General features: G+C 40.4%; 1 protein-coding gene across 1 annotated transcript in view; it reads left to right on the top strand.

Moving 5' to 3' along the window:
• The window catches only part of LOC116520388 (macrophage mannose receptor 1-like), a 73,540-nt gene extending 55,386 nt beyond the window's left edge, over nt 1-18,154 (top strand). The window contains exons 27-30 of the mRNA XM_032234555.1: nt 336-446; nt 11,569-11,769; nt 15,920-15,958; nt 17,541-18,154. Coding sequence (XP_032090446.1) covers nt 336-446; nt 11,569-11,769; nt 15,920-15,958; nt 17,541-17,767 — 578 coding nt within the window. The 3' untranslated portion in view covers nt 17,768-18,154. The remainder of the gene's footprint in view (nt 1-335; nt 447-11,568; nt 11,770-15,919; nt 15,959-17,540) is intronic.
• The last annotated feature ends 7,687 nt before the right edge of the window (nt 18,155-25,841 follow it).

Here is a 25,841-nt window from a genome sequence, read left to right on the forward strand (position 1 = left end):
CAACCAAGCTCAGAGAGTACCAGGGTCTCTTGGTTCCATTGCATTGTGCAGAATACTTTTCTTGCAGAATGTTTGCTTAAATTACCAGGTTTTACTTTTTGTATCATTATACCCAAAGAATAAACTGCCATGGCTTTCATCATAAACATATTAAACAATACAGAACTAATTGGTTTTAGAAAGAAGACTATTTGCTTCTTTAAGATATTCAAAACTAAAATTATTGCTTGTGCTGGACAATAAATTATTGATCATGGTTTGTGGATTGGCCCTATTTTGGTGGCATGGGAATAGAACCTGTTAATGAGCTTTTTTATTTATCTTATGTTTCATAGGTGGTGCCTTGACTTCAGTTGAAGATTCAGATGAATTACAATTTTTACAGGAACAAATGGGAAAACTTGAATATACAGATTTTTGGATAGGCTTGTTCAAAAATATGGATGGTAATTATATAATTAATATTTATCTATATAGATAGTAATAATAAAAATAGTAGTAATACTCCCCCATTGAAACATTATCTTGACATGGTTATAGGGCTTGTGAGCTCTGGGGAAGATTAGAGGTATGCCAGATGTTCAATCATAACACACAGATCTCATCAGAGATGCTGGACAAAGAGTGTCTCTCCCAAAAACAAAATGGGAAATGTGATTTGTAGAAACTCATACCAGATCAGTCATTATCCTGTACAAAAAAGAGTATGAACGACATCTTAATGTTGAGAAATCAATGAAAGAAATACCATCAAGGCAATTAACACCTGGGCAATTCTAGTCATTAGATACTGTATACAGCTGGAATAGTGAACTGAACTCAATCTGAACTGGAAGTCATGAATAGGAAGACCATTAAAAGGACAGTGAATCTTGCCCTTCATTCATATAACAATGTGGACAGACTTTATTTATTAAAGAAAATAGGTGGGCATTAAATGTTTCAAGTATTCCAGACAACTGAAGAAGAAAAAAGGGCATTGGAAGAATATCTAAAGTGAGGAAGACTGAAGTTAATATACCACAAAGGCTTAACTGGAAAGACCCAAATAGCATACAAGAAAAACAAAGTGAAGAACATTAAAGAGACATGAAAAGGCAAAGTATTGCAGGTCCAGTATATAAAAAATAGCAGACAAAGTAGATAATAACAAGACTGGCAATGGTTGAGTGTAGGAAAGTTGAAGAAAGATATTGAGGGCCAATTCTGGCTGCACAAGACCAAGCCTTAAGGACACGTGCATACAAAGCCAGAATTGAGAAGACAGCAACAGAGAGAAAATGCTGCCTCTGCAAAGAAGCTAAAAAGGCAATGGACCATCTAATTAACTGTTACAAGAAGATCAAACAGACTGATTATACAAACAATGGCATGACAACGGAGCAACAATGCTGCATTGGAAGAGCTGCAAGAAATACCATTTTCAAGCAATTGTTGGTGGGACTACAAATAGATAAAGTAATGAAGAAGTTGAAGTGCTCTAAGACACTTTTGAATGTTCTTAGAATGTAAGAAAACAAGCACTTGACACACAAAAGCTGTCTTAACAATTATTAATTTAAAAAGATTTTTAAAAAGCTTCAATAGTGGACGTGGCGGTAACTGGAGACAGCAAAAGAAAGAAGAAGAAAAAGAACTGGAGAAAATCACAAAATACAAAAGTCTGCAAATAGAACTAGAACAACTCTATGAAATGGTGGTTGTCAGCATTTTTGTGTGTTTTGGGATCATGGTTTATTCCGGTTTCCCTTTGAGGTTATCTATGTTGTACTACGATTTGTTCAATCTGAGGTAAGCAACCATGGTCGTTAGACGTATCATTTTTCAGCCATTTATTTGAGCTATTTCCATCCAATTGTGCAGTTCATTGGAGATTTGTATTTGAGTAAAAAGGGTGTTGGTACTTACCTGTTACGCCTCTTCTAATAGGGTGGAGAGTGCACCCATCCATGAGTTGACATTATCCGCCTTTGGATTGGACTGATTAAATATAGTTAAAGTGTACCCCCTGTTGCTAGCCTTACCCAGCTTTTTGGCAAAGAAGAACTTAGACAGACTCAATGTGTCATCAAACATTAACTTTAGTAAACAATAACTCATCAGCAATTAAGTCTTAGCAAACCACAACACGACAATGAAGAACTTGAACCATAATCCTCCTTGAGGTACATAAACCCTTGATACCAAGGGTATTTCAGAACAGTTCGTAATGCAGATCAATTGTATAGTAGGGAGGGGATGGATGCTATCTCCACTCTATTAGAAGAGGCGTATCAGTTAAGTATCAACACCGTTTCTCAATAGTGGTGGAGATAGCTTCCATGCCTGGGACATACCCAAGCCTATTATCCCTACAGGAGAGATCCAGACTGATCTGAAACAGGTGTTGCCAAGTGAAATGCTTGTAATACCCTGTGGCCAAATGCCGCCTCTGCAGATGCAAATTTATCTAATTTATAGTTGGTAATGAACGGGGATGGTGAAACCCAGGTGGCCGACCTGCAGATCTCATTTAGAGAGGCTTGTGTTGCCCAGGCTGCCATAGTAGCTGCACTTCTCATAGAGTGTGCAGTTATGTCTCTAAGCACCAGCCCATGTTGTAAATTGTATGCTATACAGATGTAAAGACGTGAAGCCACCTGTCAATGGTTGAGGCAGATACCTTCCGTCCTAGTGTCATTGGCTGGAATAATACAAAAAATTTTTCTGACCTCCTAAAATCGGAAGTGCGACTGATGTAGACCTTAAGGGCCCGTCACACATCCAGCTTGTACCACCTTCTCTCCAAGGGATACCTAGGGGAGGGACAGAAGTTGGGTAAAATGACTTCCTGGGCCCGGTGAAACCAGGAGGAAACCTTGGGTATAAATGAAGGGTCTAACCTTAGGACCACTCTGTCAGTGTGGAAGGTACAAAGATCCTCCCTCACTGACAAAGCCTGCAGTTCCAAGATCCTCCTGGTGGAAGTAATAGCCACCAGGAAGGCAACTTTCCAGGTAAAGAATTGCAGTTCAACAGAGCATAGAGGTTCAACACCCACCCCCGGTTAGAGCTGATAAAACCTTTGAGTGGGTTAGCGGTGAACCACTGGTGGTCTCAAGTTGACCACACTCTTTAAGAACCTCCTCACAGTTGGGTGAGGGGACAAAGATTGCTCCCGCCTCCATGTCAGAATAGTGGCCAGAGCTGCTACCAGCCTTCTCAGTGTATTAGGTAATAGACCTTTCTCCAGGCCATCTTGGAGAAATTCCAATACCTGGAGTACAGAAATAGTGGAAAGACAAATAGTCTTGGCCTCGCACCATTTACAGAAATTACGCCATGTAGCATCATATATGTGGACCATGGAGGGCCTCCTGGATGCCTGAATTGTGCCAATGACCCTGGAGGAAAAATTGTCCTCCCTCAGAGAGTCGTGCTCAAGCACCAGGTAGTCAACTGGAGCCACTAAGGGTCTGGATGCTCCAGTGACCCCTGGCTGAGGGCACCCTTGGCCTGAGAGATCCACCGACAAGGTCTGTAGGTCAGAGAATTATGGCCATCATGGCCAATGAGGGGCCACCAGAATCACCTCTGCCCTTTCAGTGATCACCTTGCACAACACATGAGGAACGAGACCTTTTCAGGCACTGCCTCTTCGTCTTCAGAGAACTCTGCATCCTTGAGCTCTCCCTCCTCTGACACTGGGGACTGGCTGTGCTGAGAATGAGATGGTGATATCTCCCCCTGCGTAGAAGACCTGGGAACTGCAGTAGGAGGGACCACAGGTGGGGCCACAGGAACCACTGGTGGAACTGCTCCTGCCCCTTGGTGCAGCCCAGCTGCTATGCCCTGGCTAATGAGCCAATGCAATAATGTCTTGAATATTGGGCAAGGCTAGAGTGTTCATTGGAAAGCCTAGTGAAGGCCCACAGCTGTAGAAGTGAAGGTGGCCCCAGCAGGCCTATTACTCCCAGACCCTATATGCTGCTCTGCTAATATATTGCTTTGGAGATCAGAGCCTGATCCCCAAAGGCCTTTGTGTTGATAGGAAATAATGGACTAAAGGGCCCTGCCCCAGCCCAGTAGGGGATAGCTGGAAAGATCTATTGCTGATGTAAGACGCTTGATCCCCTTTAGATGATGATGAGTGGGACCTGTGAGATGCAGTGGGAGCTTGCTTATTGGATGACTTGTCTTGCCCCTTCTCTGCCTTGGAGGCTGATTTTGAGGCTTTTTTAGATTTGGACTCCGCAGCCAATTTTTCTGCCTTTTTTCACCCCCTGGAATCAATCCCACCCATGGAGGTGGAGGCTTCCACTGTTATAATGCCAGGGTTCATTACTCCTTCAGGGGGTAGATAGGGCCTTATTAGCCACCACAGCAGCCAGCTCAGCCATCTTGTGATCGCTAGACTAACAAAATGGTGTCTTGCGCCCTTTTAGCTTGTTGGCATTCTTTCATCTCTCAATACCATTCTCACACCATCTGCTGCGGAGATATTGACATTGATTTTTTCTTTTTTGATCATCCTTATTGACTTTTTGATCTTTTACATTTTTTTTTCTGTTTTGATTATTCTTTTTAACCTTTGGATCATTCTTTTTGACCCCTTGACTATTTACATTTTTTTTCTTTTTCTTTTTCCCACTTGTAGCTGAAGCACCTCTCCTATTCTTTTTGGAGGGGGGGGGTTCTTTATATATATGTTATATATATATATGTTATATATATATCTTCTTTTGTATTCTCACTGTATTTCTTTTCTGAAGAAATTGGGACATCAACATATGATCCAATTTAAATTTTGAACAAAATAGTTGGAAAAGTTCCTTTTTTTCCTTTCCTTTTTTCTCCCTTCTTTCTTTTCTTTTCTCTCTCTCCCCTTTTCCTCATCTCTCCCTCCTCTCCCCTGTGTACTCTACGTACTTCATCCATTGTACTTATAACCTTCCACCCTCTAATACTAATTGGCTATGAGTAGAAAAGCAGTTGCTTTTGGCTCTACATCAACCTCCGCCTCCTCACCTGCAGGAGGCCAGAGGACAACACAGACAATGTCCCAGCATGAAAAAGAGAAGGAAGCAAATTTTGAAACACTTATGCACATGATGCAGAAAATGCAAGCAGGAATTGACAGTAAAGATAGCAAGTTAGACATCCTTGTAAAAAAAATGGAGGTAATGGAACAACAAAATCAAAGCATAGTGCAAAAAGTTGATAAAATGGAAGGGAAAGTTGAAAGCATGCACAACTGGATGCTGAAATACGAAGACCGAATTCAAAAAATTGAAAATAAAATCCAAGAAGGAGAGAAGAAAACCGAGAAGCTAGAGACCAGACTAAGTGATGTAGAAAGAGAGAGCAGTGGAATATTAAGATGGGAGATGGATAGATCTGAATTTTTCTTAAGATTTCAAAACATAGAAGAAGAAAAAGGAGAGGACTTAGTTCAGATAATTTCAAATATTTTGATAGATGATCTGGAGATGTCCCAGGACAAAATAATAGAAAATATAGACGAGAGTTTTAGAGTATACACAAGATATGCAATGAGAAATGCTCTCCCAAGGGAAGTGCATGTAAGATTTACTAAGAAAACAATTAAATCACAAATCTTACAGAAATTGAGAGATAGAAAATTAGAATATAAAGGTAAGGAGATTGTAGTTCTCAAACAAATTCCGAGAGAGGTGAGAGAGAGGAGAAGAGAATATCAATTTCTGACTAAAGTATTGATAAAAAGGTGTTAATTACAGATGGCTCATACCGGAAGGTTTACTATGTACATGGCAAGGACAAAGACACAGGATAGATACAATTGAGAAGGCAGAAGCTTTCTACGAAGAATACTTAGAAAAATGGCTGAGAAAGCTGGGAAAGACGACTCAGCGGTACAAATACTGGAACCACCTGCAACCGGGACCGAAAAAATAGAAGGAGCAGTGAGAAAGAAGGGGCGACAGGGAATGGAAGCCGTAAAGAAAAATGAGAACCCAGATCTACTAGAACGATAAATCCTGTATATAAAGTATAAACATGGAAGAAAGAAAAATGATTACAATTAACATTAATGGACTTAATTTGGTAATTAAAAGAAAGAAAATATTTTATAAACTAGAGAAATTACAACTTGACATAATCTGCCTGCAAGAAGTACATATCCAAAAGAAATATGAACATTTATTAACTCAACCAAAGCTTGGGAAAATGTTTTCATCATTGGCGAACTGCAAGAAAAGAGGAGTGGTCTTTTATATTAAAGGCAACATCCCAGCAAAAGTAGTCTATGCAGAGGAAGAGGGAAGAATTTTGATGGTGGAAATTATGGATACCAAAAAGACACTCCTAATTGGAATCTACGCCCCCAATGAAAAACAAGATGAATTTTACAAAAAACTACACAAAAAAGTTTTGGAACTAGACTATGCTGATATTTGTATGATGGGAGACTTTAATGGCATTGTGAATCAAAATATGGACTATAAAACACATAAAACAAAAAAATTAAATAGGAAACCTCTGCCAAAATCTTTTTTTAGGATGACAGATGAAGTAAATCTAAAAGATATATGGAGAGAAAGAAATGCTAAAAAAGAACAATACACTTTCTACTCAAACAGACATTCTTCATTCTCTAGAATAGATATGATATGGGTCTCAGCGGAGTTGAGCTCTAACATAAAAGAAATTGAGATTGGAGCAAGTACCTGGGCGGACCATAATCCAATTTTAATTAAATGGAAAGGCCAAAGGGCAAGACCTAGATGGACACTAAATAACACTATATTGAAAGAAAAAGAGTTTGTACAAAAAATGGAAAAAGAGCTAGTCCTTTTCCTTAAAGAAAATAGGAAAGAAGATACGTCGTTGCAGAATCTCTGGGATACAATGAAGGCTGTTATCAGAGGTTTGACAATAGACTACACAAGGAAGAGAAACTTAAAGAAAAGACAAATGCATTTTTTAGAGTAAAAAGAAATATAAAGAAAAAGCAAAGAAAGGAATCTGCCACTCTAGCCTGTCACAAATTTTTGAAGAATATATCTATTTTTATTTTAAATCTTAAGCAGATGTTCTTTTATGGTTTTCAAAAAAGAAGGGTTCTAATCTTTTTCTTTCCTTTTCCAATTCTTGCCAAAATATTTTCCACATGCAGCATCAGTACACTATTTGTGACTTTGCGTCTTTATCAGGTTTAAAAACAAGTTCCAAACCCTTCTGTTGCAAAGTCCATGTAGTCAAATAGGAGTGAACAAAGGATACATTGTTACAACAGCAAAAGAAAAAAAACTTCAGACTTAGACTTCCAAGTGGCAGATTCAACTATTTTAAAAAACTTTTCCTTAAGTATCTTTAATATGATATTATAACAAGTAGAAGGAGAAGTTTATTAAAGTAAAAAAAAAGTTTTAATTTAAGCCACTAAAGTTAAAGTAGTAAAAAAAAAAAAAATAGAAAAAAGATCAGTCCCTTCACCTCAAGCGGAGAAACAGGAAACGTTGCAATCACTTCAATCCACAAAACATTGTTACAGGCAAGAGCAAAAAACTTTTTAAGGCAGTCCAATAGGGATTAAATACACCATTTTGTTCTTACTTAAGGGACTAATTTAGCTTAAGAAAAAAGTTTCTTAGGGCAATCTTCTAAAAGAAAAGAAAAAAAACCACACCAGATGGAACACTTTCACTTCTCTTTCTGGAGCCATCTCCAACTATGTCAGCCTGGGGGTTGCCTGTTTGCCGCCGGTGGGAAGTGCTTCCCTTGGGTCGATCAGGGACTTTGTGATGTCCCTGCGACCAGCAAGGTGTTGTCTTCCCAGTCACCATCTCTTCAGGATGGTTTAGGTCCTACTGGACTGTCCAGGGGCAAAAGTGTCATCAGTAGATTCAAACTGTCGAGTCCACATGATGTAACATTGCAACGTTGGCTCCTCCTCCTTTCACATCTTGCATCCTTTCTAATGCCCACTGTCACTTTGTGCCTTGTGGGATTCTTCTCCCTTATGGCCAGTGTAGCTGTCAAACTTTTGTGCAGAGCCCAGGGCTGTCTCTCAAGTGCCGCTGTTAAAGCGCTCACACCAATCATAATAATCCCGATCACAGTGCTTCGCAAAACTCTCTACAAGCGCTGCTGATGAAGCCCAACCATGAGAGATCAAAGGGCTAGAGCTAGAAGTGGCGCAGCTGTGTTTTAAATTGCACACTTCTCAAGTGGCAAAACAAAGACCCAGCTGCCCAGCTAATTTCTCTTCCTTGAAGGCCCCGGGAGCTAGCGGTGAGAGCTGAGCTTGAAAGAAAGTGCAGCAGCACGTGAGTCTCAGCCGTGGGGCCCTCAGCAAGCTGTCAAAGTCCCAACTTCATGGGGCAGCCACTGCAATCGCAGAATCAAGAATCAATCACAAAATCAATCACAGATCATTGAAACAATCTTGTTAGCTGGATAGAGGCGGGAACCTGTGCCAATGTAATGACACAGACAAAGAGCGCTCCACTCTCTCCATCTTGTCACCTGAGCAATCAGAGTTTCCTCAGGGCGAGCAATGGGCACAAGGCCTTTCCACTCTAGTCTGGCTGACAGTTCCAACAATGTCAGGCTTACTTCCTCAATTCAGGCAAGATATAGAAACAAACCAATGTAAATAATTATTCTACCTACACTATTATTAATAATCTTATCAAGGAGCTAATGATGACATGACCATCCTCGAAGTGGACTGAGTCAAAAAGCTGGGTAAGGGTAGAAACAGGGAGGGTGTCTTAACTATATTTAATCAGACTCAGTCCAATCCAAAGGCAGACAATGTCAACCCATGCATGGATGCTATCTCCAACTCAGGGGTGGGTTTCAACTGGTACAGACTGGTAGGGCTGTACCGGATGGTGAAATTTAGCATGCCTTCCCATACCTGTTGGTCAGGAGGCCCTGTACCAGAATGCTACCTCCCCTCCTTTGCTCTTTCACTTACCCTGCCCAACCTCACCATGCTGCCGAAAAGTTCTTCTTATGAAGAAGAACCAGAAGAACAAAGAACTGGTGAGTGGCTAGGGTGGGGTGGGGAGGAGTTGGGGAAGAGAGAAGAGGCAGAGGGGCTTCTAGAAGTGTGTTTGTGTGTGTGTGTGTGTGTCTGTCTGTCTGTCTGTCTGTGTGTGTGCACAGGCTGTGGGTTTTAAAAAACATCAGAGTGAATCCAGGAAGAGGGAAGAAGCAGAAGGGCTGGAAGATACTGTAGGAACACATGCTTCCAGCCTCTCTTTAAAACTCACAGCTTGTGCGCACACACACACACACTTCCAGACCCCCTGCCTCTTACCTCTTCCTGGATTCATTGATGTTTTTAAGATTCACAGCCTGTCACACACACACACACTTCCAGCCCCTCATATATGCAGAGGCTGTGAGTTTTAAAAATGTCAGAGTGAATCCAGGAAGAGGGAAGAAGCAGAGGGGCTGGAAGTGTGCATGTAAGGTGGTTAGTAATGTTGAAGACCAGCAAGGACAGCCATATTTCCTCTGTAAGCAGCTGTGTTGTTGTTTTGTGTACTTATTTTATTCTTATTTAAGTAGTAAGTGCACAAAATAGCAAATTTTCTTTTTTATATCTTTTTTTGTGGGTCATTGTTTGGGGCAAAGAATTCAGTGACATCGACTTGGCCACTCCCACCCAGAAACACGACTGCCAACCTACTCCCACCCAGTCACATGGCCACCAAGCCACTCCCACAAAACGTCACAACTACAGAATAAGTTCTAAAAAAATTTGAAACCACCACTGCTCCACCTCTATTGAGAATAAAGTATAATATGTAGTGGTGACTATGGTGCCAAAGGGATTCATGCAGAAGGAATAGTTGTTGCTTGATGGAGTTTTGTCTTTCTATTTGCAAAGATCTCCTATGTGTGCCAGGGGTGGGTTCCTACTGGTGTTGGTACTGGTTCGCTTTTCGTGGGCTTCACTGCCGTTTCTATGACCCAGGCCAAATTATCACTACTGGTTCATTGAACCGGTGTGAACTGGTAGAAACCCACCTCTGATATGTACTTTATAAAACATTTAATTCCCATAGAGGTTCTGATAGAAGTCAGTATCTATAGCTCAAGTTTGAACTGGAGAGTCCAAGGTGCTCTCTGAACTTAGTTCTTTCCTTGTAGATCAGTGGTCCCCAACCTTTTTATCGCCGCGGACCAGTCAGCCTTTGATAATTTTACCGTGGCCCGCTGAGCGCGCGCAGGGGTGGAGGGGCGTTGTTCGTGACGACACATTGATTGTTTATATATCAGATTGTTTTGATTAAACAACTTTTATTTTATTGTATTTAAACATGCCTTACAAAATAAAATACAATTACATAAATATAAAGTGCTTTAATATGCCTCCCCCACCCGGACAGACTTATGTTCCTCAAAGACCATCCTGAACCCTCAACCCGGACCAACCTTTCTGCCCGCCCTCCCCCTCCCCACCACATTCGGCGGGCAAAGAACAGAGCGCGCGCGCGCGAATGCCGTGGAGAGAGAGAAAATAAATATATATATAAATATATAACTGTTTGGGAGTAAAAGCGGGGAGGCGCACCCGGCCGGGGGGGGGAGGAGGAGGAAGGAGGGTGGGAAGGAAGCTGGCAAGCGAAGAACAGAAAGTAATTAGCAAGGATTAAAACGACCTGCCGGAAAAAGGAGAGGGGAAAAAAAAAACACCAGATCTGACGGCTAGTGCAGCCTCCACCGGAGGGGCTGCAGAAACACACACCGCCAGTCCTGTCCTTCCTTTCCAACCAGTCTCTCTCTGCACACGCATACACACACACACACACACACCACACAAACACACACCCGCCAGCAGATATGCACGCACACACACTTTTTTTTTTTTGCAATTGGCAGAACTACGGTTTTCTTTCTTTAAAAAAAAATAATTAAATGGAGGTGGGGGGTGTGTGGAGAGAAAGGGAGAGAAGCGGACACATAAAACCAAGCCGCACTCGCGAACCACAGCATGCATCTGGGTGACAAAATTGCAGGGAGAAAGCAGGAAAAGCCGAGGAGAGAGCAAAAAAAGAAAAGAGCCAGACCAAGCGTGGCAGGGCGGGAAGGAAGGCGATGATGATTGGGGGAGGTTTGAAAAAGCAGATCCAAGCGCAAAAGTTACTGAGTCATTTCAGCAGCGGCCGGAACAGTTTTCTTGACTCCCTCCCTCTCTCCCTCTCTCTCTCCTCTCTCACTCTCTCACTCTCTCTTTCCCTGGCGATGGATCGGTGCGGGTGGGGGGGGAGAGAGAAGGGAGGAGACGGTGAGGGAGGGAGGGAGAGAGAGCCGAGGGTGGGACCAAAGGGGGGGGAGAGAAATGCATTTAAGAGGAGCGGATTTAAAAGAGCGATCATGGCCCCCGGCCGCTGCGCGGCCCGGTGCCAGGTACTCCACGGCCCGGCACTGGTCCGCGGACCGGGGGTTGGGGACCACTGTTGTAGATGGTTCATCACCCAACTCGATAAAATCATCAATGTGAGTGTTAATGTCTTTCCATAGCATGTACCTTTTCATCACAGTGCAGTTATTTCCCTTTTTAATCATTATGCTATTTTTTATTAGGAGAATGGTTATGGCAAGATAACAATGAAGTTGCTTTTGTCAACTGGAATGAATCAGAATTAAAATCTCTACAGTCTGATAGTGAAGAGGACAGAGCAGATCTTAACAAGTGCATTTACATGAATAGTGATTCTGGGAAATGGTTCGTCGGGCACTGCCATTATTATGAAATGAGATCATTTATTTGTAAAAGAAACAAAAGTAAGTGTCATTATCATTATCACAATATTAGACTGAAAATGAGATTTGTGCAGTGAATAGACATTAAATTATATGGCTTCCTATAATATTCTAATCCCTCTGTTTTCTCCCTAGGTAGGTGTTCCTTAGAATTATTCTTACCATTTTACTATCTGCTCAATTTTAAATATATCCAAAATATTCAAAGTGTTTATAATTCCTTGATGGACAGGTTTTTCTATCTCTATATTTTAAAAGAGCTCATCCTGATCTATTTATACTGTCTTTTGTTGTTGTTATCATTGCTCTTTGTCTTTTTAGACAACTAATTTGTATGCTGTAAGTACATCATCCTTCTTTTTCTCTCTTCCCTTCCCCTTCCTTTTCTTCTGTCAAACTATCTGAATTGTCATTTTTATCCTAGGTTTATTTCTTTTTCAAATGATGTGTTATGTGAAATATAATAAAAGTAAAAATAGAATCAATGACAAAATATATTGATTTTTGCTTCCAGTTATTGAATGACAAATTTTAATATACATAATTAAATATATTATCTATATCAGGGCTATCAAATTCCCGGCATGCGGGCAAATGCATCACATGCTGACCATGCCCAGTTTAGCAAAGGAGGGGGGGAGCTCTGATAATCACATGTTGCCACTACGACGACATGAGTTTGACATCCCTGATCTATATAATGTACTTGATGGTGTGGTAGAATGTACTACTGCAGGCTAATTCTGCTGCCTGCTGCTGGCAGTTCAAGTCTAAGCAGCTCAAGGTTTACTCAGTCTTCCAACATTCTGAAGTCAGTAAATGAGGAACCAGATTGTTAGGGGCAATATGCTTACTCTGTAAACAACTTAGACAAGGCTGTAAAGCAGTGGTCCCCAACCTTTTTATCGCCGCGGACCAGTCAGCCTTTGATAATTTTACCGTGGCCCGCTGAGCGCGCGCAGGGGTGGAGGGGCGTTGTTCGTGACGACACATTGATTGTTTATATATCAGATTGTTTTGATTAAACAACTTTTATTTTATTGTATTTAAACATGCCTTACAAAATAAAATACAATTACATAAATATAAAGTGCTTTAATATGCCTCCCCCACCCGGACAGACTTATGTTCCTCAAAGACCATCCTGAACCCTCAACCCGGACCAACCTTTCTGCCCGCCCTCCCCCTCCCCACCACATTCGGCGGGCAAAGAACAGAGCGCGCGCGCGCGAATGCCGTGGAGAGAGAGAAAATAAATATATATATAAATATATAACTGTTTGGGAGTAAAAGCGGGGAGGCGCACCCGGCCGGGGGGGGGAGGAGGAGGAAGGAGGGTGGGAAGGAAGCTGGCAAGCGAAGAACAGAAAGTAATTAGCAAGGATTAAAACGACCTGCCGGAAAAAGGAGAGGGGAAAAAAAAAACACCAGATCTGACGGCTAGTGCAGCCTCCACCGGAGGGGCTGCAGAAACACACACCGCCAGTCCTGTCCTTCCTTTCCAACCAGTCTCTCTCTGCACACGCATACACACACACACACACACCACACAAACACACACCCGCCAGCAGATATGCACGCACACACACTTTTTTTTTTTTTGCAATTGGCAGAACTACGGTTTTCTTTCTTTAAAAAAAAATAATTAAATGGAGGTGGGGGGTGTGTGGAGAGAAAGGGAGAGAAGCGGACACATAAAACCAAGCCGCACTCGCGAACCACAGCATGCATCTGGGTGACAAAATTGCAGGGAGAAAGCAGGAAAAGCCGAGGAGAGAGCAAAAAAAGAAAAGAGCCAGACCAAGCGTGGCAGGGCGGGAAGGAAGGCGATGATGATTGGGGGAGGTTTGAAAAAGCAGATCCAAGCGCAAAAGTTACTGAGTCATTTCAGCAGCGGCCGGAACAGTTTTCTTGACTCCCTCCCTCTCTCCCTCTCTCTCTCCTCTCTCACTCTCTCACTCTCTCTTTCCCTGGCGATGGATCGGTGCGGGTGGGGGGGGAGAGAGAAGGGAGGAGACGGTGAGGGAGGGAGGGAGAGAGAGCCGAGGGTGGGACCAAAGGGGGGGGAGAGAAATGCATTTAAGAGGAGCGGATTTAAAAGAGCGATCATGGCCCCCGGCCGCTGCGCGGCCCGGTGCCAGGTACTCCACGGCCCGGCACTGGTCCGCGGACCGGGGGTTGGGGACCACTGCTGTAAAGCACTCTGAAGTATATAAATCTAAATGCTATTGCTGTTAATATATTCTTAGCAGTATAGTTTTAATAAACAAAGATTCATTTCCATCAGTTGTTGTTCCCTAAGTATTAGATCAACTGTTTTACAGCATTAGTAATCTATTACTCACTAAACTGAATAAAAACAGTGTCAACAACCAATGTTTGTTTCATAACATTTAAGGCAAATGACTAATGTAGGAGCATTTGGATTGCTTTGTAAATATTATTCTGAAATTTTGTATTTCTAGTTGCCTATTCTGTCTATAGACTCAAATATTACTATTACTTTTTGTGCCTTAATTCATTCCTGAAAGATACTTTAAACACGGTTTAGAATATTTCATATAATGAATATCCCATGAATTCAGATTCCTATCAAACAATATAAACTTTTAATGAAACTCAGATATAAGTGAAAGAAATTTTAAGATGTTGTCTTAAAGTATATAGCTGTCTCTTTTGAATTCATAAAATTTGCTAACATTCAGTATGAAAATCTGCTGTGATTCAAGGAATTCATTTTTCAAAATTGCCTTGTATATCCTTCTTTGTTGTTAAATTAAGGGTGTGCAGTAAGACATTTGTTTGTTTGTTTGTTTGTTTCTTTGTTTGTTTATTGAATTTGTATTGCTGCATATTCGCCTATGGCAACTCAAGGCAGCTTACAGAATATAGGACCACATTTAAAACAATAAAAACTAATAAAGAGAATCAAATAAATTAATATAATACAGTATAACAAAATCACGCCCCATCTCCCCTGCCCTGTCCTGGTGACAGCTGATCACACGAGCCATTTAATGAGATCCATCATGCTCTGGGTTCCCCAGGCCTGCTGGCAGAAGCAGGTATTCAGCACCTTCCAGAAGAGTATTAGAGTGGGGACTATTCTAATCTCTGGGGGAATGATGTTTCAGAGAGAGGGAGCCACCAAGGAGAAGGCCCTTCTTCTGGATTCCACCAGGTATATCTCTCTCAGGGATGGGACCCACAACATTCTCTGCCTCCTCGCTCTGATGGGTCAGGTAGATGTGAGCAGCAAGAGACGATCCCTCAGATAACCTGATTTCAAACCATGAAGGACTTTAAAGGTGACAGCCAGCACCTTGAAGTGCACCCAGAAGCAAATCGGCAACCACTGCAGCTCCCGTAGGAGAGGTGATATGTGTGCATACCGGGGTCTGCACAAAATCATGTGGGCTGCTACCTTTTGCACCAACTGGAGCTTCTGGATGCTCTTCAAGGACAGCCCCATGTAGAGCGTGTTGCAATAGTCAAGACGGGAAGTGACTAGGGTATGAGTGACTGAGTAGGGACTGTTGGTCCATGAAAGGGCATAACTAGTGCACAACCCACAGTTGCGCAAAGCCATTCCTGGCCATGACTGCCACCTGCTCTTTGAGCAGGAATCGTGAGTCCAGGAAAACCCCAAATCTGTTTGGGGTAGTGCCACCCTATCCAAGACCAAATGTGGAAATACTCCTGAGCCAATGAACCCCAAACCCAGAGCCACTCCAACTTGCAAGGCTTTAGTTTCAACCCATTGCTCCCCGTCCAGCCTCCAACAGCCTCCAGGCACTGTGAAGGGAGGAGCATCACTTAATTCACCACGGGCCGAGACATACAGCTGAGTATTATCAGCATATTGGTGATATCTCAGTTCATGGTGAAAGATGATCTCACCCAGCAGCTTCATATAAATGTTGAACAAGAGTGGAGAGTACCAAGCCCTACAGAATCCCGTAAAGCAGTGGGTGAGGGCTGGATTTCTGCCCTCCTATCAACACTGACTGAGAGCAGTTGCAGAGAAAGGAATGAACCAGGATAGCACAAGGCCTCCCATTCCTATCCCCTGACGCTGCCCCAGGAGAAAACCATGGTCGATGGTATAGAAAGCATATACATTATGCTTTTATTTTATTTTATACTGAAACCAAATTTAATTATTTTCTAGTTATTGAAGAATCAACTCTAAAGTCTACAGCAATATCAGGTAAGAAAGTAATTTTTAAAAAAGGTAAGAAGAATGTTATTTTTAAAATTTAGTAATTTTTTCATAGCTGTGAACTAAAAATTCTACTATATAGGTCAAATGTAGCGGAATTTGTTTTTGTAGATTAAAAGATTTAGATGACAAAATATATTCAATGTTGTTATGAAAACTTATTTTATCTCCAGTCAATTGTTATAATTGTCATGTTTTACATAATATTTCCTATATTAATAGAGTGGAAGCTATGCAGATCATTGAGATGGCAACCTACTGCATTTTTTTTCTTCAAACCTTGAAATTTTGGTGGCTGTTGCCAAATATCACAGCTGTGAATGAATAAACCATCTGTCATGGTCCCAAGTAATGGCCCCAATCAATTCAGGACTCTGAGGCTGTAGCTTTTCTCAAAGATCCATTTTATTGGATCCATTATATCAGCACGTTCAAATGTGAATTCAACTCTGAATAATTCCCACACTTTGGCATAATTAAAGAATAGATACTACCCTTGTGTCACAGGTCACATTAACTAACCAAACAGGTGATGAACTTCTCAGCACTCCCTTTTGTCATTGCTAGGGGACATTCATCTGGCCTTGGTTTTCACGAGCCTTATCACTGTTACGTCTGGAACTTTGGAGGAAAACATTCTACATGCCATAAGTCATGGCATGGCAATTAAGAAACAAATTAGAGGAGAAATATGGCTTCAGCTAGAGTCATTTCGAGAGTTGACACCATTATATTTTTAAGGATATATCATGAAATTACCTTACTTTTTTTATATTTGGTAAAAAAAAATTAAATGACAGTCCTTTAACATGTGTTATTGCAGCACAGACATTAAAGAGAGACACAGAGAGAAAAAAGATGTTTTTTTTAAAGCCAGCTGGATATATTATAAAAATCTCATTAAATCTCTAAGAAGTTTTATTCCCCACAGTGTCAAAGCCCAGAATTGTATTCCTAACTTCTCCTGCCATCCATGATCATTTGGATGATCTTATATTTATGAAACTAAGTCTTGAAAGTCCACCTTCTTCAGTTATTATGACGGAATAATTATTATTATTTTCAGTTAATTATGATTATTTTCAGTTGCTAAAGAAATAATTAGCAAGAAGTGATAGCCATAGCAATGTGTAATTGTTTTTACTATGGAATAACGCACATATCTAACACTGAGTTTTACATCAAAAGACTGTCAATTCAGTCCTTATCTTCCACAGTCAACATATATCAATTTCCTTTGGGATCTGTAATAGACAGGAAAAGTATTAAATTTACTTCCTTTTACTGAGTTACAGTTCACAGATTATTGGGGCTGATAGATGTCTTGTTGGCTCTGCCTTTATTAGGCTATTTCTAGCTAGAATGCAATCTCTTTTGGCTTCTTTGTCATTTTAAAAAAATCTTAAATCAGAGATTTATCATTAGTTGCGAAGTCATGTCGCGATCTCATGGACAATGTTCCTCCAGGCCTTCCTGTCCTCTTCCTTCCCCATAGTCCATTTAAGCTCACACTTTATCATAGTTTTATCATAATATATTCAGTGCTTTTTTCTTCTCTTTGGTATTTTAGGGCAGAAAGGAGTGGCACCTCTACCAACACATGGCACAACTGTGATGATAGTTATCCCAATTATCTTCATAGTCATAGGTGCAGGAATCGCGGCCTATATTTTCTATAGAAGAAGAAACAGAGCACAACAAGTCTCTGCTGGATTTGACCATTCTTTGTATAGTGACAATGTGGTTACTCTTCATAAGGATTCACAACCTCTTGTAGACAACGAAGAATTAAATTAACATGGCACAGTTGTGATAAAAGTTATCCCAGTTATCTTCATATGCATCGGTACGATACAGCATTTGCATTCTATATTTTCTACAAAAAAAGAAATAGACCACATGTCTCTGCTGGATTTGACAATTATTTGTAAAGTGACAACATTATTATTCTTCATAATGATTCATAATCTCTTATACAGAACAAATAATTAAATTAACAAATACTGCTGACAGTATCCCATTGGATACTATACATTCAAAATTAAATGTTTTGGATTACACTGTTTATAATTTTTTACAGTGCGGTATTTGAAAAAGTTTAGATCCTATCACAACAGGCATAGGCCAGACCAGGGGTGGGTTCCTGCCAATTCTAACCTCTTCTATAGAAGAGGTTCCACAATCTACTGTGCCTTTTAGAACCGGTTCCAGCTCCCTTCCCCCACCTGTTCACACCACGTTTGCCCTGCCCACCGCTCACTGATTGGATGGCTCACAAATTGCCCTGCCTGCCTCTAAGAGTCCTAGCTAAACCTTAAAGTCTTAAAGCTGTCAAGTTTGAACATCCCTGGGTTTTTTTTTTCTAAAGGGTTAGGGGTGCAAGGGTCTTGTAACTTGACAGCTTTAAGATTTGCACACTTCAATGCCTGAGTTCCTGAGCCAACATGACTGGAGGAGGAATTCGGGGAGTTGACGTCCACATGTCTTAAAACTGTCAAGTTTGAATACCCCTGAAGGTTTTTTTTCTAAAGTCTTAGGGGTGCAAGAATCTTGTAACTTGACAGCTTTAAGACTTGCATGTTTCAAATCCCAGAGTTTCTGAGCCAATATTTTGATTGCTAAACAAGAGTGTTATTTAGTGAATTTCACCACATTTTATAAGTTGACCATGCCCACCCAGTCATATGACTACCAAGCCACTCCCACCCAGTCACATGGCTGCCAAGCCACTCCCACAAAGCCGGCCATACCTACAGAAGAGGTTCTAAAAATTTTTGAAACCCACTACTGGGTCAGACCCATATTATGAAACGTTAGAATTCAGTAGATAGTTTAAATTTAAGCTTACCTTTTGTCAGTTTTTTAAAAAAAAGAAACAGAAGTTTTTCTTTTATACATTTATTTTATTGCCCTTGTGCCACAGCTGGTCTTTTGACTGTCTTGTCTGTGTCGTGCTTGGTCAATTTGAAGTTAGAATATAAAACATAAATAAAAGTGGGGGGAGAAGCCAAGTTCACTCCTTTAGTGGACTGGTGGGAGCGTTTTTGTGCGTGCACCAGAAGAGGCTAAAGGGAAGTGAGGTGAGGCAAAGCTCCATGCTCCCTCATCCCCCAACACTTGGATGCCAGTGGAAGAATTAAGTTCAGCCTATTGGCTCAGCACTCCACAACAGTCCTAGTTTCTGATGTGCTCCCTTGGAAAATTAATTGTCCTCCTGTGGCATATACAGTATACAAACGTGTTTCTTTATTAAATATATTTTACTACAGTGAATTGCAAATGGTTCATTCAATTGGATATGATTCCTTTAGTTGCCCCTATCAAACCAATTTTCACAGCCAGCAGTGTCCCCATTTATCTTCTTGCTGGCCATCTGCGTTCCTTTCATACACTGCTCAGGTGTATGTAACAGCATTTTCTAGAGACTATTCAAGAGAAGCAGCTCCTCCTTTTTGGTCCTGGACCCTGAATATCCACTCCTGTATATACACCAAATCTCAAACAATTCAGAGTAACATTCCTTCCTTGATGTTATCTTTTGGACAAAGCATATGCCAGGGAATTCATGATCACTCTGTTCATGCTTGCAGCCTCTTTCATAAAGCTAAAATGGAAGTGAGTAGCTGTTACCGATGTTTAAAGAGAAGAAGAATGACTTTAGTTATCAAAAAGGATTCTATCTGCTAAGGGAACTGAACCTGCCCATTTATACATTCAATTGTACATCTAGATACAGAGAAACAGGTCAAAAAGTAAATTCAAGGGTATTCTTGATCATTTATCTGCAGATATTAAACAATAAAATACAGTGCATGAAGAATAGCCAGGAAATTGGGCACATTAATACACTGCTGATAAGAAATGCAATGGTACAATTGCAGAGAAACTTGGAGAACAAATGTGTAAATTGTTATAAATGTCTTCTTTTGATACACAGCTCTCTTTTCTGTATAGATAAACAAATCATTTTAGTTTTACTTGTTTTACAATTTTCAGTTCATTCAATCCTATTTTCAGTATGCACAAAATTTCTATACGTTTTCAGATTGTTGTGGAAGACATACTCTGGTCTTGGAACTAGTGCTTTCTTAGATTTAGCCCAACTCACCTCACAGCAGTGGTGGGATATGACCGGTACGCCCTGGTACAGGTGCCCCTGTTCCAGTACGATGCTCCGGAAGGCGCGCCCACCCGCTCTCCTTACCTGTATTTGAGCAGATTTAGGCTTATGCGCATGCACAAGGAGCGTACGACGCCTGCGCAATGTTCCACCAAGCAGCTGGATTGTTGCAGAGCCATCGCAGAGCGTCGTGGGTAGTAAATACACATGCGCATGTTGCTCTCGCGCATGTGGTAGATGCCCGGCCCTATTGCACCGTACCAGTTGCAACGGGATCCACAACCCACCTCTAGCTCATAGGGTTGCTGTTGTTGTGTGGGGAAAATAGGAGGAAAGTGTGTTGGATAGGTTTATTGCCTTGAGTTATTTTTAAAAATAATAAAGGCAAAATATAAAAAAATAAAAAAATAAATTAAGTAAATAATGGCATGCATGCATCGTTTTCCTATGATGCAAGATAGCTTCTGTTTGAAGTTAGAGGACATTCTGCTGATAGTCAACATCTGAGCCTTTCTTTATGAGTGGTTTTCTCAGGACCTAGCTCTTCTTGGGGTAATAGAAAGAGTTTCCAATAGAAACACAATGATGCCCTTGCTCTTGTTGCATTTCTCTTATCTTTTGGATGCAGAAGAAAAGTAAACTCAAGGCAGCATAAATCATGATGGGGCCAGGACAAGGCCACTGCCATTGGGGAGAGGGAGACTAGTGACAAAAAGGGATTGCAAGGTCATTCAACGGATGTTGTAAATGATATATTTATGCAAATGTCACCACTTTGTTAGTCCAACAATTTAAAAAAAACTGTTTCTGGACCAATTCCATTTCCATTCCTCCTCTGTCTCCACATGTTATTGTCTGGAACAAACAGATTTATTCACTATCATTTCTTTTCAGCAGGCACTCAAAACTAAGACTTGAATGGACATATGAGTTCTTCATGATCATCTGTGCAAAGGCATGATTTAAATATATTGGGTAAACCATCATTATTTGCCTGGCACAAACTCTTGAGACTTAAGCAACAGTTTACAGCCTGCAATAGTACAGTTATCACAATATATTAAATAGAATGAACCAGATTCCGATTTGAGGAAATGACAAAATTAGCCATTATAAATTTTTGTGACTTAAAATAAGGGATGCACTATCTGACTAAACCAAATAGATGCTGAATGGTGATGTTTTATTATGAAAATATTTAGATTATCTGTTAGCCTGACACAATAATCTGCATTTATTTTCAATCTACTGTATTTGTTGATGTATGTTAAAGATACAAATCAGAGATTAAAATGAGTTGAAAGAGTATCAACAATGTCTGACAAGATCAGAGGCTCTTCTTTCATCTTTCTTTCATTCCACAACAAATGACCTTGTGACTGACAACTGGTTTGTAATTTATTGAAACCATAAATAGAGTTCCAGAAAAATAAAGCTATAAATGGTGGAAGCTGCACAAATCACTTATTTGAATAGCCAAAGGTTAGTTTAGTTTAATATGATAGAGTAACCCTTGCATTTGAATGTATAATATGATCTCCATTCGGAAAAACTAGGGGCTAAAAAGCTACCAGTTATCTTCTATTTACTGAAGTTTGGTCAGTCCACCTTTCCATCATAACCAAAAACATAGACATTTGAAAACATCCAATAGGTTTAGGTTTAGGTTTTATTCAACTTGTATGCCGCCCTATTCCCGAGGGACTCAGGGCGGCTAACAAAACCAAGTGAGGGGCGGGGGACAATACAAAAGGGAAGGCAACAGAAACAGACAACAATACAAAACAATTTAAAAGGTCTCAACAAGCACACCGATTCGAGTAGAGGATGGAACTCAACAGCCCCAGGCTTGCTGGAACAGCCAGGTCTTAACGGCTTTACGGAAAGCCTGAAGGGTGGTGAGGGTCCGAATCTCCATGGGGAGATTGTTCCAGAGGGCTGGAGCAGCCACAGAGAAGGCCCTCCTCCGGGTGGTTGACAGCCGGCATTGGCTGGCAGATAGAATTCGGAGGAAGCCTAATCTGTGGGATCTAATGGGTCTTTGGGAGGTAATCGACAGGAGGCGGTCTCTCAAGTACCCAGGTCCAATACCATGTACGGCTTTATAAGTGACGACTAGCACCTTGAAGCGTATCCAGAGACCAATAGGCAACCAGTGCAGCTCGCAGAGGATAGGTGTAACGTGGGTGTACCGAGGCGCACCCACAATCGCTCTCGCGGCTGCATTCTGGACCAGCTGAAGTGTCCGAACACTCTTCAAGGGCTGTCCCATGTGGAGCGCATTGCAAGTCCAGTCTTGAGATCACAAGGGCGTGAGTGACTGTTGTGAGAGCCTCCCGGTTCAGGTAGGGACGCAATTGGTGCACCAATAGGAACTCTGAAAGTCACTGCATTGTTCACTAATAACAAATATTCACAATATTGCATCGCGTATAAGTAGTCCTTGAGGTACGACTAAAATTGAGCCAAAATTTCTGTAGCTAAGCAAGAAAGTGAATTTTGTCTCACTTTATGACCTTCTTGTCAGAATTGTTAAGTGAGCCACTGCAGGTGTTAAGTTAGTAGCACAGTTGTTAAGTGATTCTGGCTTCCCCATTGATTTTGCTTGGCAGAAGGCATAATATGCCATTAAACCTTTACTCAGTAAAGAAAACAGCGCTCATTGGGAAATGATTAAGATATGGGGAAATAAGTTGAGTTTACATTACTTACTGAAAATTTAGAGCATTTGGTTTAATCAATTAAAAAGTAAAAAAAAATCAGGATTGTTCTTTTTTTTGCTACTTGAGAGACATTAAAACAAACCCACACAAGCAATAAGGCACCTGTAGTTATTGTCAATCAGTAGGAAATAATCGATATTTCTTTCAGGGCATGGTAATGAGACACACAATTAATAGATGGGAATAAATAAGGGGCGGAAAGAAGCTAAGGAGATATCTGTAAAGTATGGTACAAAAAAAAATAAAGATGATGGCTGTGGCAATGCAATTAAAGCTCCATATGGTTTTTTATCTGCATTGCACATAAAATTAGGCATAGCTTTAACTGGACCATTATACTGTCTCTGTCATTGTTTAGTATATTAAATGTATGGCAAGATTCCCCAATCAAAAGATCCTCTGAAAGGAGGCAAATACTCTAAATTTAAAAGGGAAACATATACCCCCACCCCAAAAAAATCTATACAAAAAGGCAGAAATGTGGTAGAAAAAATCAGGAATGCATGTTGCTTATCAGGTTGACAAATCCCATTTGAATATTATGCCTTTTCATTCTTAGTTAGGGAGGAAAGATATAGGGAGGAAAGCATGAACAAGGAAAATGGAAAACCTGCATTACATTTTTACAGGATAGTCTGGATTGAAAAATATTGACCAATTCAGTCCTGTTATGCTCTGCACAGACGTCTTTGAATGCTTTAAAAACTGAGTTTTATTTTTTTGGCATTGTGGGAATGAACTCAAACCTCCCCTGCCATTCAATCTTTCCCTGTTCTTCAATCTCAACCTCATAACGATTTTCTAGGCAAAATCTGACAAATTATGCTTTTAAAAAAAGTAAGTCTCTCAAAACATCTTCAAACTGAATGTTGAACATAGCAACAGCAAAAAAAAAAAAAAAAAAAGGATCATGGAGGTAGTCATGGACTGCAAATTCCCAAAGCTGTTACTTCAAGTTTGCTAAAAGTAGATGTACAATATATATTTAGTTGTACAATGTATTGACTGCTTCGATCCATAGTGACTCTAAGCAACATATCAGTCTTAAACAACAAATGACTTCATTAAAAAAAACACTCAATAATCCTTCTGATTAAAATAGCCACATAATTTCCAAAGTCCTTTTGAAAACCACAAACTTTTATCAGTCTTTAGAAGGCCAAGAGAATGGGAGATAGCCTTGTTGAAAGGTAGCCTGCATCAAAGGAGGGGAGTCCACACACAGGACACTTGCCATTGGCCTCCTTGAATTAAACCTTGGAAAACAATGGATTTGTAGCAGATGCTCCTTGATCATCTGGACTGGACATATAATGTTCCTGCAAAAATCTCTTTGAAAAGCACTTTGATAGCTTCAACACTACATTTCGTGTTGCATCAAGGACTCCTGGGACATTCAGTTCTCCAAAACTAAGATGTCAATTTGTTGACAAGAGAAACTGGAGAAATAATAACTCCTCAGTATCTCAGCAAAATGGAAATTCATTATAAACATTGTCTTAGTAGAAACCAAACTGTTATTTTCCAGTTAAAGAATATATTCTTTCCTTGCAAATTTTCCCTTAGCACAAAGGTGTCAAACTGGCAGTCTGTGGGTCGGATGCGTCATGCACAGGGCACACCCACCCCAGTTCCACAAAGGGAAAAATGTTGTGAAACATCACATGATATCAATGTGATACCGCAAATTTGACACTAGCACTATCTGAATCAAATATGTAAAGTAAGAGAGAAAATGTTGATCTTTCAGTTACATACCCCTTTATTCTGCAGATTAAATTGGAAAGGTAAAATTTCTCCCCTGAGGGTGGGAGGGGGCAGAAAATTGTCATGCAAAAACTGCACAACTGGACAGAAAAGTAATGGTTCTCAATTACTTTCTCAGCTCTTTGACTTAAGCTATTTTGCTATGTCTTTATCTTAGGAATGAAATAAACTAGGAGATGTTTGAATACCAAAGACACTTAAAATAGTTAGTAATACTTATTTTATTATGTGAATTCTGAAACCTGCCAAGAAGAACTTGTACAGATATCTGTCCACCTCCATTGTTAGGTTTAGTTAAGTGCAGTTCTTTCCATAGCAACCAGAAACTTTCAAGGCAGAAATAAACTAATCCTCTCTGGCTTGCTGAGCACCATCAAGGAATTTTAAAAACATTGGATTTTTTGGCAGCTAAATGCTTTGTGGTATTCAAAAGGCCATAGAGTCATATACCGATCCTCCTTTTTTATTTTGACTAAAAGTAAGAATTCAGAATTGGGGAGGAGGTCTATTGTTTTAGTGTTAATCTCTTTGTTTTGTTAAAGCTTGTACAAAAATCCCTAAATGTAACCATGTCATGTGTTTTGCAATATGAATACAACTTCAGCAACAGAATGGTCAATGTCTGGAATGCATTACCTGATTCTGTTGTTATATTCTTAACTTTAACTTTAAACTGTCTACTGTTGACCTCACCCCATGCCAAAGAGGTCAGCAGTGGCATGCATAAGTGCACCAACATGTCTAATGTCCCTGTCCTACTATCCCCATTTATTTGTACCCATTTCCTGTGTTCTTATTCATGTTTAGTCTTATTCCTGTTACCTTGTACATGAGTGACAAAACAAATAAACAAATAAATATAAACAGAGAGTTGATTTTCTATACTCCTATTTGGCAACCACTACTAGCTGGTTCTACTACTTTAGTCTTGTAGCATAGGTTTATTATGAAATAAAATCTACAGTTTGTTATAATATGCTATTGTGCAAATTGCATATGGACAGCACAGAGTTATATGCCTTATGTCAGGGATTTCAATTAAACCTTAGGAATAAATTATTTATTGGAAATTTCAAAACTCTTGGGTCCTTAAGTTGAAATCAAAGCCTGACCTATATATCTTTAGATATATGACTAACGGAGGATCAGACTCATAGATATGACCCAAGAGTGTATACAAACATGGCCCATTGTCATGCTTGTATACACAGTCTTGCAACCAGAAAAGTGGCTAGAGATGGAAAAGGACATAACGGAGGAG

Source organism: Thamnophis elegans, chromosome Z, assembly GCF_009769535.1.
Source record: "Thamnophis elegans isolate rThaEle1 chromosome Z, rThaEle1.pri, whole genome shotgun sequence".
NCBI lineage: Eukaryota > Metazoa > Chordata > Lepidosauria > Squamata > Colubridae > Thamnophis > Thamnophis elegans.